The sequence below is a fragment of the Anneissia japonica genome, unplaced genomic scaffold (assembly GCF_011630105.1).
Source record: "Anneissia japonica isolate Jap-2015-1 unplaced genomic scaffold, ASM1163010v1 scaffold287587_len645178_cov120, whole genome shotgun sequence".
Lineage (NCBI taxonomy): Eukaryota > Metazoa > Echinodermata > Crinoidea > Comatulida > Comatulidae > Anneissia > Anneissia japonica.
Genome location: NW_022718938.1, coordinates 331362 through 344857, shown reverse-complemented (window position 1 = coordinate 344857; position 13496 = coordinate 331362). Strand labels below are relative to the sequence as shown.

General features: G+C 34.7%; 1 protein-coding gene across 1 annotated transcript in view; it reads right to left on the bottom strand.

Moving 5' to 3' along the window:
- Positions 1 to 13496, bottom strand: part of LOC117110658 (deoxynucleoside triphosphate triphosphohydrolase SAMHD1-like) — a 58064-nt gene that overhangs the window by 27545 nt on the left and 17023 nt on the right. The window contains exon 4 of the mRNA XM_033253417.1: positions 10096 to 10221. Coding sequence (XP_033109308.1) covers positions 10096 to 10221 — 126 coding nt within the window. The remainder of the gene's footprint in view (positions 1 to 10095; positions 10222 to 13496) is intronic.

The following is a 13496-nucleotide window of genomic DNA, read 5'->3' as shown; positions in this document are numbered from 1 at the left end:
TGGCATTTTGAAAACACATCGGTATACGACCCTGTGACTAAGGATGGTGGACTATTCACAGCTTACGTTAATGCCTTCCTCAAGTTAAAACAAGAAGCCAGCGATTGGCCTAGTTGGTGTAAGACCAATGAACAACGAGATACATATGTACAGTTGTACTTTGAAAAAGAAGAATTGTGCTAAATCCCCATAATATAAAAAATAACCCTGGTTTACGTGCATTGGCCAAGCTTATGCTAAATTCATTTTGGGGGAAATTTGGACAGCGCCCAAACATGACTAAAACCACGTATATCGACGATCCAGAGAAATATTTCGAAATGATGACTCGCGATGACACTGAGGTGCATAATGTAAACTTTGTAAATGACCAGATGGTAGAAGTACAATGGCAACAAACTAAAGACTTTGTAGAACCGTCTGGTCGTACAAATGTAATCATAGCGGCCTATACATCTGCACAGGCGCATCTTAAATTATACGAACTCTTAGAAAAGCTTGACAGGCGTGTATTGTACTACGATACCGACAGTGTGATATACGTAAGTCGGGAAGGACAATGGGAACCGCACATTGGGGATTTTTTGGGCGAATTAACGGATGAATTGGAATCAGACAACCACATCGTCACATTTGTGTCTGGGGGACCAAAAAATTATTCTTACAAATTAGCCAAGCCAGATAGGAATGGAAATTTAACTCATTGTAAAGTTCGGGGAATTAGACTGAATTATCGTAACGACTGTTTAGTCAACTTTGGAAGCATGTTAAAAATGGTTCAGGGTGAAGGTCCAAAGAAAATACAAGTCACAGACCCTTACAAGATTGTAAGGGAAAAGAAGAACATGAATATCGAAACACGAGAAGAGAAAAAAATGAATCAAGTTGTATACACAAAACGGGTGCCTATAGGCAATTATGACACTGTTCCTTACGGTTATTAGTTTTCAGTTTACTAATCCATATGGATACTTTTTTAATGGAGGTATAATTAATAGTTATGTTTGAATTCTAATGACAAACGTTTTATTTTTCATTGTGGATATTTTGTATATTATAATTTTTAATTAGTAGTACTAGTACAATTGCAAAGAATATTTGCTCAATGTATAAAGAATCGTTTGTACCGTTCTGCTATATTCATGCAAATTCAGAAAGGTTATTGTATACAATACTGCGCCGCTGTCGATTTTAACTTCTTACAAACCTGCATCACTTTATATTTTGTAAATATTGTACTGCATTTTTGCTATTCACAAGCTACTGTAAAAGATTGTTGGATAAAAATAAAAAAAGACTGTTATCAATCACAAACGTGTGTATTTTGTATTTTTACTAACACAATTGTAGAATTATTGATAAAACATAACTTACTATAGCACTATCAATATTTTAACCAACTATTTTTTCTTTTTATTGTAGCAGTAAATATATTTTTTACGCTATGAAAGATGTGGTTTGAATGATACGTTTACTTTCTATGATCATATTGTTCGGTAATCAACAATAGTTTAAACATTATGTTATTTAAACAAAATTGCTTATACTTATAATTAAAAAAAAAGAAATAAAACAAATAATAAAACGTAGTATCAAATACAATTTCTTGCTGATATTCAAGATTAGGTTGGTTAATATCAATAACAACAAGCTTGTTACACCATCAAGATACATATGTTTTTCATGCTTGGTTCAACCTTATATGGGCCTAAAAGAGCTAACTAAACTGAAACAAATATTGGACGACGCGTGTAAGGCATCACGAATCAACACCTTTGCGTTATGTACGACTCTATCATATCAGCCATTCTTTTGAAAAAAAACAAACGGACTACTATATTTCAACATTATGTTAAGAGACACAGTTGTAACGGTAAACAGGTATCTAATACAATAGAACCGTTTCAATAGCCTTTCACGTTATAATACAATGTACGATGCGCTCTGTATATGCGAACAGCATAGGGTTAAGCTTGTTTTTAACTACAGGCTATAATCAAGCATTTTTTCAGACATTTCAAGAGCAATATGTTAATGCTATTGGTCGGAAACTTTTAGATATGTCAATTTAGATACACAGTTAGGAAATGTTTCCGGATGGAAGAAGCAACCGAAGAGTTTAAGAAGGGTTGAGCAAAAATAATTACATAAGCTAACGGCGATACACACCCATTAAAAGTTTGTCACCAAGTTTTAACCAATGGCCTTACTTTAATTGGTTTTATAAAATAGCTCCATTGCCTCATTGAATGGGCAAAAAACACACAAAACAAACAATTAGGTAGATCCTGTACAATATTTCTGCAAAATCAATGTTTAATTTATGTTGGGATCTTTCGATTTAGTTATACATCCTTTCTGGTTGATTTGTATCTTTCAACTGTATTGCTATTCGTTTTAATAATTGACTTCAAATACTTTTATATAGAAAACACCAATAATGGTCATAATGGTCATACAATTTCGTTAATTGAAAACGAAAAACATCCAAATCAAAGGTCCTCCAAATTGTTACAACTACTACTCATAAATGAGAGACAAAGTAAAAACTATACCAATAATCTTTCTACAAAAAGAAAGTACATTAATGTACAACCAGAATAAAAAGCAACAAGAGAAATAGACTGCTTCACCATACGGTAGTTATCACATGTTCAAGTAATACGACTTGCCATCATGTAGTAAAAATGTTTAAAAACCCTCTGCATTAACAAAATAAAGACAAAAAAATAAGTAAAATATCAATCTTGTAAATGTAGTTTTTTAAATAACTGTATAAGAAATTCAGGGACATCTGAACGATAAATCAAATCGAAAACGTTGTTTTTAAATAAACCATTTATGTACGAATAAAAAAAAAACAGAAAGAAAAAAAACATAAAAATTAATCAAAATGGTTTAGCTGAAAAAAAAAGGAAGCAGAAAGATAAATAACATCAAAAATGGTTTGAAAAATTAGTAGTTTTTGATTTACTAATACCAAATCCTCACGTACTACGAGAAATTTAAAAAAATAAGGAAGAAAGCTAAGACAAAATTTACCACCAAAAAACAGTTCTTAGAAAAACAAATTTTAGACTCGTTCAATATGACGGCACTATATTGGCCTGATAAACGAAAGTAAAACAATAAATGTATAAAATGAAATAACGAAAGTACTACAACAAAGTACTAGATCTGTTGTAACTTTTATTAGGCACCCAATACCAGCGTTAAATAAACCATGTTTAAAAAATATATACTGTTACTCGTCTAAATATCCTGCATAATGAATTTTGTATCATATACAAAAAATCTGAACTGAAAGAATCAAATTGCCCACATCAACTAAAATTCAGAATAAGAACATATATCTCTGATATCAGCATCCTGAGGACAACTGTTATTTACATAAGCAACAATATCCCATACAGTAATTCCAATATAGGTTAACAAATCTAAAATAGTAGATGGGTCTACAAAGAAAAACTTAGAAAGTAAAAATGCGCCACTGAAAGAAAAATCCATCCTACAAGTTCAGACACGTTCAACATAACGTCACTGTTTGAATTATCTATAAGGCAGTTGTGACAAAAGGAATCTGATTATCTGGTCCTCTTTTGTTCTAAAAGTTACAAAGACCTAGTTGTCCAAGATCCATTGCAGTTTATCGATTTTATTCAGAACATAATAGGCCTACTTACATTATAGGTAGAGTCAAATTTAGGGCTATGAAATTTGCTAGGGCATTTTAAATTAGGTTGTTGTCATGTTTAATTGGGGTTAAAACAAAACAATCCGAATATACATAAAAAATCAAATGGTCCACAACCAACTAAAAAGCAGAAAAAGAACCAGCATAGAGCTCTGTTTACCTTCACCTTGGAGCCAGTGATGCTGTGATAACATTTATTACGTAAGAAACTTTATTCCTAAAATTCCAATATTGGTTAACAAATTTAAAATGACAGATGGTCTAAAAAGAAAAAATAGAATAGAAGGGAAAGATGGACTCTGAAAAATCCATTTTTACAAGTTCAGACACGTTCAACATGACGTCACTGTTTGAATTATCTATAAGACAATCATGACAAAGGATTAAACAATAGCTGGTCATCGCTTTTCAAAAGCTACAAGGACTTGTGTAGAACTATTGCAGTTGATCGATTTTATTCGGAACATATTTGGCCTACAATTACATCACAGTATAGGGTGAAATCAAAGTGAGGGTTATGATATAGGTAAGGATATTTAAATGTAGGTGGTAGCTACGTTTGTATTGATTGAAGTAAAATAGAATAGGGTTAAACACCCTGTAAAATGGAATAGGTTTAGGGTTATACACCATTGGTCTAAAAATGAAATAGGTTTAGAGTTAAGCACCCCTGCTCTAAAACTGACATATGGTTGAGGTTATTGGTCTAAAAATAAAATAGGGCAAGGGTTAAGCACCCCTGCTATAAAAAATGATAGAGGGTTAGAGTAAAGCACCCATGCTTATTATTAGAATAGGGTTAGGGTTAACTAGCACCCCTGTTCCTAAATGGAATAGGTTAGGGTTAAGCACCCCTGCTGTAAAAATGGAATAGGTTTAGGGTTAAACACCCTGCTCTATTAAACACTCCCCTACTCATAAATGAAATATGGTTAGGGTTAAGCACCCCTGCTCCTAAATGATATAGGTTTAGGGATAAACACGCCTGCTCTATTAAAAACACCCCAACTCATAAATGAAATAGGGTTAGGGTTAACCATCTTTCGTAAAATATAATAATATATAATAAATAATGCTATAAAAATGAAACAGGGTTAGTGTTAAGCACCCCTGCTCCTAAATGGAATAGGGTTAGGGTTAACAAGCACCCCTGCTCCTAAATGGAATAGGTATAGGGTTAAGCACCCCCACTGTAAAAATGGAATAAGTTTAGGGTTAAACGTCCCTGCTTTATTAAATACACCCCTACTCAGAAATGGAATAGTCCTGCTCCTCATTTTATGCAAATTAAGGTCACGTGATACCAAATACAGGCTTCTGATTGGTCGAGAGCCTTCCAAATAAGGAAAAATTTTCCTGGTCAGACCCTATCTGCCCTGTCATGAAAAAACCACTCAACTGACAATTTTTTCAAAATGCACTTTTTCAGCGTTTTGCACTTTTGGGGATATAACACATCTTGTGATGTATTCAGATTTTTGGAATTATAACGGAAAATATGAAATTTAAAAAATAAAAAATCACTCAACTGCAAGTCTGTGTTACTTTTGTCAGCAAAGACGCACTCAACTGCAAATGTTATGAAAGACTTCACTTAACTGGCATTTAATACCTATTGTGTAATAGTTTATCATGAGAAACCCACTCAACTGCATAGTGCTGTATACTGTTTATCATTGAGAAAGACAATTGTTTAATGTATATAACATTACTTTCAGAATGAAATCATTATAAACAATATCTTCATTGGTGCACAATATTGGTATTAAGGAAATATTATCTTATATTTTTTTTTGGCATTAGTCCTACTAGCAAAATATGGATATCGATGTTACTTCTGGGAGGGGATCATTATGGAAGCAGCTCCCAATATGTATAAAGGAGGCATGTTCATACTTTCTTATTTAATTTGTCTTTTTTTATATCTTATTTTTCTAATATCGCTCTGATAGATTATTATAATGCACTATTTATTACCTATGAAACATATATTGTTCTTCTGTTTGATATTTAACTTTATATGAAAAACAAAATAGGATGAATTTCTAAAAAATGGAACTATAGAAAACTGTTTTTAAAAAATGATAAAAGAGGATTAAACAGAGAATTTCTTGAAGACAAATAAAGAGAGCATTGTCCGAAAATAATGGCAGAAATACCAAGAAATACAACTGGAAATCATTTTTTTTTAATTTGCATTTAAAATATAATCACATTTAAATTTAATTATCTGCAATCTTCAAAATATTTGAAGCCTAACAATCATAGGCCTAGATTAGACAATCATAAACAGGGTGCTATATTGAGTATGCGTGCTTCTGTATTCTATTCTATGCCTCTGCCATCATAGTAAAAAAAAATATGCCTAACGATAAATTTACTCACAAAAGTTGATATAATATCACTTATCATCTTAAAGTAATATTATTTGATAATATAACATGTTTTTATATTCAATAAATACTGTAGTTAAGTTAATTCTTTCATGACAAATGCAGTTGAGTGAGTCTTTCATGTTTTTCTTATATGCGATTGACCAATTATGTCATGAAAAAAACAATAAATGTGACATATTGCATATTATGTAGAGTAATTAAAAATACAAGTTCTACACAATGAACAGTACTTATAAAACATCTAAAATCGTGTGAAAATAAGGATTTAATTATTTACGCATGAAGAGAGCAAAGACAATACCACGTTTTGTTGATTATCTCAGAACTTTGTTAAATGCAGTTGAGTGAGTTTTTCATGACAGGGCAGCTATGCACTACTCTTATTTCCTAACTACTTACCGTCTAATGTTGGAAAGGCATCTCTTAGCAGATGTGATTTCAGAGACAATTTGAAAGTATTTATTGACTCACAGAATCTAATTGTGAAAGGCAGATTGTTCCACAAGCGTGGAGCAGCAACAAAAAAGGCTCTGTCTCCCCAGGAATTGTGAGAGTTGGGCTGATGCAGGAGGAGTTGATTGGAAGAACGTAAGTTACGTTTAGGAGCATACCAATGGAGCATATCTGCGATGTAGTCTGGAACCAAGTCAGTTTTGAATTTAAAAACGATCAGCAAAATTTTGTAAATAATCCGGTGCGTTAGAGGAAGCCAGTGTAAATCTTTCAGAATGTTGGTAATATGTGCATATTTTGGAGTTTTATTGATTAGACGTGCAGCCGAATTTTGAATTAATTGAAGGCAGTGTAAATGTTTTTGTGGAAGTCCATATAGCAGAGAGTTCCCTATATCGAGACGGGAGGTGACAAATGAGTGCACAAGTTGTTCGGCCGCTGTTTTGTCAATGTATTTTCAAATATTACGAATATGGCGTATATGGAAAGATGAAGTGGAGGTAATTTTAGAGATGTGATTACTCATTGTTAAAGTAGAATCCATAATAACACCAAGGTTCCTAACAAGCGGTGAGGAGTAAATTTGAGATTCTCCAATGGTGAGGTAATTTTGTGGAAGTTTTTCAAGCTGTTGACGTGAACCCAATAAAATGTATTCCGTCTTTTCATCATTTAGTTTAAGGAAGTTTTGTTTCATCCACCTACGCAACTCGGAGATGCAATTTTCAAGAGATTCAAGAGAAATATGACTTTGTGAAATTGTAGGCTTAAATGAAAGGTAAATCTGTGTATCATCAGCATACACATGGTAAGATAGATTATATCTACTAATAATATCTCGGATTGGGTATATGTAAATAGTAAACCACTGGGGTCCGAGGACAGATCCCTGTGGTACAGAATGATTCAAGAAGACCGGTTCAGAAACGGCTTCTCCCACACATACATGTTGAGGTCTATGAGACAAGTACGACTGGCACCATTCCAATGCACGGCCTTTAACACCAATATACTTACTAAGTCTAGCAAGCAAAATACTATGGTCAACAGTGTCGAACGCAGCACTCATATCCAATAGCACTAGAGCAGTGAGTTTCCCCTCATCCATAGCACGCAGGGTGTCATTGTGAACATAAAGTAAGGCGGTTTCCGTGCTGTGGTGTGCTCTATATGCAGACTGGAACGGGTCAAGCAGAGCGTGTGTTTGAATGTGTGCCAAAAATCTTGTTGATGCAACTCTCTCTATTGTCTTCCCTATGAAACTTAAATTTGAAATAGGCCTATAATTATTCAGAATTTCAGGATCAAGGTTGGATTTCTTCAGTGTAGGGCGAATATGTGCAATCTTAAAAGCAGCAGGAAAACAGCCACATTCCAAAGACTTATTGACTATATTAGTGATGAATGGAACAAAGACATGGATAGATTTTCTGATCAAGGAAACTGGTACAGGGTCAAGTGGTGATACAGTGTTGAATTTCTAATAAGGTCAGATATCTCTTCCTCACTTTGGGATTCAAACTCCTCAAACAGTGTGGGCGTATGACAAGAACCAGAAATTAAGGAAGAATCAGTATTGTCCTGAGAGTTATCATGGATCAAAGTATCCTGAATTTTCCGAACTTTGTTAACAAAAAACACAGAAAACCTCTCAGCAAGATCTTTGTCAGAAACAGTAAATGGAAGAACTGATGACTTTTAGCGGTGTAGAAGGTCATTTAAAACCTTGAACAGTTTCTTCTGATCACCTGAACAGTCTTTAACAAGAGCAGAAGAGTACTCTGTTTGCTTGTTCAGTGAAATTAGGAACCAAACATCTTTGATTGCAGTATTTTTGCCTGTCAAGATGAGCCCTTGATTTCATCCATTTCCTTTCAAGTTGACGGCGGATTTTCCGTGCAGTGCGTATCTCATCCGTAAACTAGAGCTTAGATGACTTAAGTTTGATGGTTTTTGCCTTTACTGGTGCATACCGATCAAGAACTAGTCTCAAATCAGTAGAATGCTTAGCACAAGCATCTATATCCCTGTCAACGGAGAGGGAATTCAAAAGATGAGGCTGAACATCATTTTTAAGTGCATTCATATCAACTCGTCTGAGATCACGTCTCTTAACGAGAATTTTTTGTAGTGGAGGTTTTTTTAAATTAAGCTTGCAAATAATTGCAAAATGATCTGAAAGACCGGGGTGGATGTGTAATTCAGACAGCAATGAAAGATCTCGAGTGATCAACAGATCAAGGCAGTGCCCACCACAATGTGTGGCCTCATTTACATGCTGCAGAAAACCAAAGGATGTCAGTAGTGTTTTTGAAATTATTTGCTGCCATGTCATTATCATCATCCATGTAAATATTAAAGTCGCCACAAAAGACAACCTCAGATGGATGCATAAGATATTCAGCAACCATTCTTTCAAAATCACTAAGAAATTCAGCAATGGACAATGCAGGTGGTCGATAAATGTTGACGAGGCGAACTGACTTAGATTTAGCTGTGACCTCTGCATGTATAGCTTCAAAAGAATTATATTGCCTAACATCTGTTTTAATTTTGACAGTTAAACAAGATCTAAAGAGAATGCCAACACCACCTCCTATTCTATCTGCCCTAGGAGTATGCCTATAGCTATATCCAGATGGGGTTAAATTGCCAACAACCATGTCGTCATCTGGTCTCAGCCATGTCTCGGACACTGCCACAATGTCAAGGTTATGGTCAACAACAAAGTCAACAAAATCATGAGATTTGTTACGCAGTGACCGTGCATTAAGTATGCTAAAAGAAATAAGTGAATTTAATGCCCAAGTTTTATTTACACATTTATGTGAAGGGGGCTCCTTAAGGGAAAAAGTTTGCTTGGAGTTGACTCGTCGGCCTTCTCTACACCCACGACTTGGCCGTAGGATATGTAACTCCTTAATCCGTTCATAAGCATTAGGAGTTAAAATGGCTTTATGGCTACAGTTCAGAGAGAGTAATAATTTCCTATTATATTTAATGATCAACTTGTTAGGCTTAGGCCTAGATCTACCTGTTGTGCTATGCCTAGATCTACCTACTGTACTAGGCCTAGATCCACCTATTGTGCTAGGCCTAGGTCTAGATATGCCTGTGGCAGGTAGTAGGTAAGGGACAACAGGCCTCAAGAAATTGATTTGGTCAAGCAGAACATGCTGACCAGGGCCTAGCAAAAAGTGAAAATTAAAAGCAAGTTTACTTACGGACCTGGCAGCAGGCAAAAATGGACAAAACAAAAAAGACATACCAGAAGACAAAGACAAACAAAAACAGTAACAAACAAGCAAAACAGGAGAATTAAGGCAAATGTTGAAGACACTTTCAGAGGCAGCTCTACCACAGCGCCACCTACTAACGGTTAGCAGGATCCGGATCCTGCTAACCGTTGGCAGCCGTGTGAGAACACAGCCATTGTGTTTGTCATGAAAAGAAATCCTGGTATTAACATGGATTAATATCACGGAGCGACTGGTGAAATTTTAACCATCAAGCTAGATAATATGGTTTTTAATTTAAGCAAGATTAACTCACTTGCGGATAGATTAGCTCCTTGATGAATGTAATATCAGTGTCATCCAAACGATATCTAGTAAATTCCTTACGCAACTTGTTTTTTTCGATTAGGTGATCAAACATCTGTACAGAAGCAACTTCATGCTAAATTAAAGGGGAAAAAAACAAGTCAATTTATATATTTAATCATGGAATTTATTCATTTACTTGTACATGAATTTTTTGATGGGGACGTTCACCTAGGAAAAAAAGATCTGCCACCAATGCCGCGAAATACAGAGATGATTCTGTATTGACGCTGGGATACGTTTATCAAAACCGCCAATTTTTTTTATCTTACGTCTTGCTTGTTTTTGTACCGTACATGCTCGAATAAACGCCGCTCTCGAATAAGCGTTAATCGCGGCTCTTAATGGAAAGTATAATTACCCTGTTTGTAATAAAACACTTTGAGAAATAGGGTTTTAAATACAATGTAAACAGTGTTAAAATGAATAAATAACACTATGAATACACAGAAGCATTTCATTATAAACTTTTATTTACGACGACGTAGGGCCAATAATAGACCTAACGAACTACGAGAATACTAGAGATACATAGTATGAGATGAACAGACATATAATGCGCCATGCCAATATTTGTTTTCATAAGCGCCGATCTCGAATAGCACCTCACTAAAGCGTCCAAAAAGTTTACCAGCGCCGCGGCGCTTATTCGAGCATTTACGATATGCATATAATTTCAAAACAAGTTTTTATGAAAGTTTATTAAATATACTTGGCGTAAAATTATAGTTGATCTTACACCTACCATCGTCAATGGTTAATGATTACGTCTACGTCTTGGTGTCTCCCTCCACACTACACTACGTTAGTGAAACAGCTTTGGAACCAAGGGTTAATGTCTATTGTGGCAGTCATTTTATTCAAATACTTTGGTTCTAGAGACGTATTATTGACCGTCAACTGTTCATATTATTATTATTATTATATAACAATAATAATAATAGTAATAGTAATAATAGTAATAGTAATAATAGTAATAGTAATTTTTATAATAATAATAATAATAATAATAATAATAATAATAATAAAAATAATAATAATAATAATAATAATAATAATAATAATAATAATAATAATAATAATAATAATAATAATAATAATAATAATAATAATATTTTGTCTTCCTTAACTTGGTGAAGCGGGTTCTGAGACTTTCTTATTGTAAATTATTTCATTGGATTGCAGCCATTGCACTATCATTTCCTCTTGCTCACGGGTGAGGTGTTTCAGTGTTATTGACCTTTTTTCTTGCTCTGTTGAATCTGTGATTCTGCTTCATCATTTTTTTAGAATGAGGTGATGATGGTGCCTTACTTCCTTAGAGCTTCCTCCTCTTTGTCTTTATCAGCAGCAGGAGTAGATGAGCCAGCATCGTCATCAGCAGGAAAATCATCAATGTATTTCTTTGAGGTCCCTTTCCCTTGCCTCTTCTGTTTCCTTGGCATGTTTACTATAGCAAGTACTGAATCGCAATGAGAACAGGCTAGATATGGGTCGTATTACAGCAGATCGGACTGCAACATGACCCAGATCCCCGTTCTGAACGTGTTAATGCACTTGGACGATGCGGCGTTCTACGACGGGCAGTGGAGCGTGAAACCGTACTGCGCATGCGAATGCACGGGGAAGCCGTTCGTTGTGTGGATTTGACAACGGGCTTTAAGCGATTTGGCGTTGTGTTGACTACGGCAACGTGAGTTTTATAAATACGCGCTCGCTGTGGCCCCTGCATAATTTTAATCATGCGATACGAGGGAGCGCGTCGTCCTGTAAATCGAAACAGCTTTGATGTTGAGACGGGAAGTGCATAGTACGACGTTTATGGTTGACTAAATTCCCCGCCGCAGCTCCCCGCGTCGCCCATTTCGAAAGCTCGCTAAAGACTGCCTGAAAACACAGTGCAAATGGGAAAGACTGAGCATGAACTGGTTTGAACGGACACGTCGTAGTGTGAACCGTGTAGAAACGTGCTAGAACCGGTTGAAACTTACTGTAAACGGGGTTAAACGGGTTGAGGACGGATTGGAACTTGTTAAGAACAGACTACAAACGACATTGAGACTTCCCGTTTTAAGCGTTGTGCGAACGTTCTACAAACCGTCTGCAATCGTAATGGACTTACTTCAAACTGTGTTGCGTCGTAGTAAAAGTCAAAAATGCACGTTTAAATCCGTCCTCATCCCGTTTCAATAAAATGTTCAGAACGGCCAGGAACGTTCTTCGAACTAGTTCAGTGTGTGACGGGTATTATTAGCTTCATATTTTCCTGCCGTATCTCAAATCTGCTGTCCCAATTTAAAAAAGAAAAAAAATGTGAAAAATAAAATATGAAAAAAGTATTCTATAGATGCACAAACAGTAAAATTACCAAAAAAATAATAATTTTAAAAAAATAAACAAACAAGAGGGGGACTTGAAACTTATGTATTCGATTTACTTTACACTAAATACGTGCACCTTTACGGCTTGGCCATATTTTACCTTTTTTTTTATGGAAATCGCCAAATACAAGGCTAGAAGACACTCAAGGTAAAGGCTACATAAAGTTTAACAAAATCAGGACAAAAGGTAAAAAGGATCTAAATCGAGCAAACTTTAGAGAATTACTTCAAAGTGGATGAGATGAAAATTTAGTCTATGCTTAAAACAAGTGTGGTTATATTCCTCCCGGAAACAGTCCTCCAGGAGGGAAAAAGCTTCTTGCAAATTGCTTGGTTCTGCACAAATGATTTGTATGGTGGAACGAGATCATACAAACCATATGTACAAAATAAAAAAAAAAAACATAATGATTGATAAAATAAAGAAAGGGAGGCTAAAACTGCTCTTCTGTGAGCAAGATGGTATAATGTTGAACCCATATCTTCTCAAATCAGATTGGCAAATCTCTTTTCAAACTATACTAAAAAATATTAAGATAAAAACCTGACATGTAAAGCATGGTAATATTACATATACACAAATATGTCGCAACAAGGCGAGGGTTTGTAATCTCGGACTATCTTGTTATAATTGTTACTTTAATAATAATAATAATAATAATAATAATAATAATAATAATAATAATAATAATAATAATAATAATAATAATAATTTTAATTGTTACGGTAATAATAATTATAATAATTGTAATTACAATAAAGATATATTCTGATATTAATGTTGCGCCATCTATGTATATATTATTATCTATATAGGGTACGTAGACAGGGTACGGTCTCCACATCACCGAGGGGCAATAGATTTCACTGTTCCCGAATATAGAGCAGTCAATAATTTGTTTTATATACCTCGTACATAGATTCTACGAGGCCTAAAAAAGAACTTACTTCCTAGCCTGTTATATTAGAG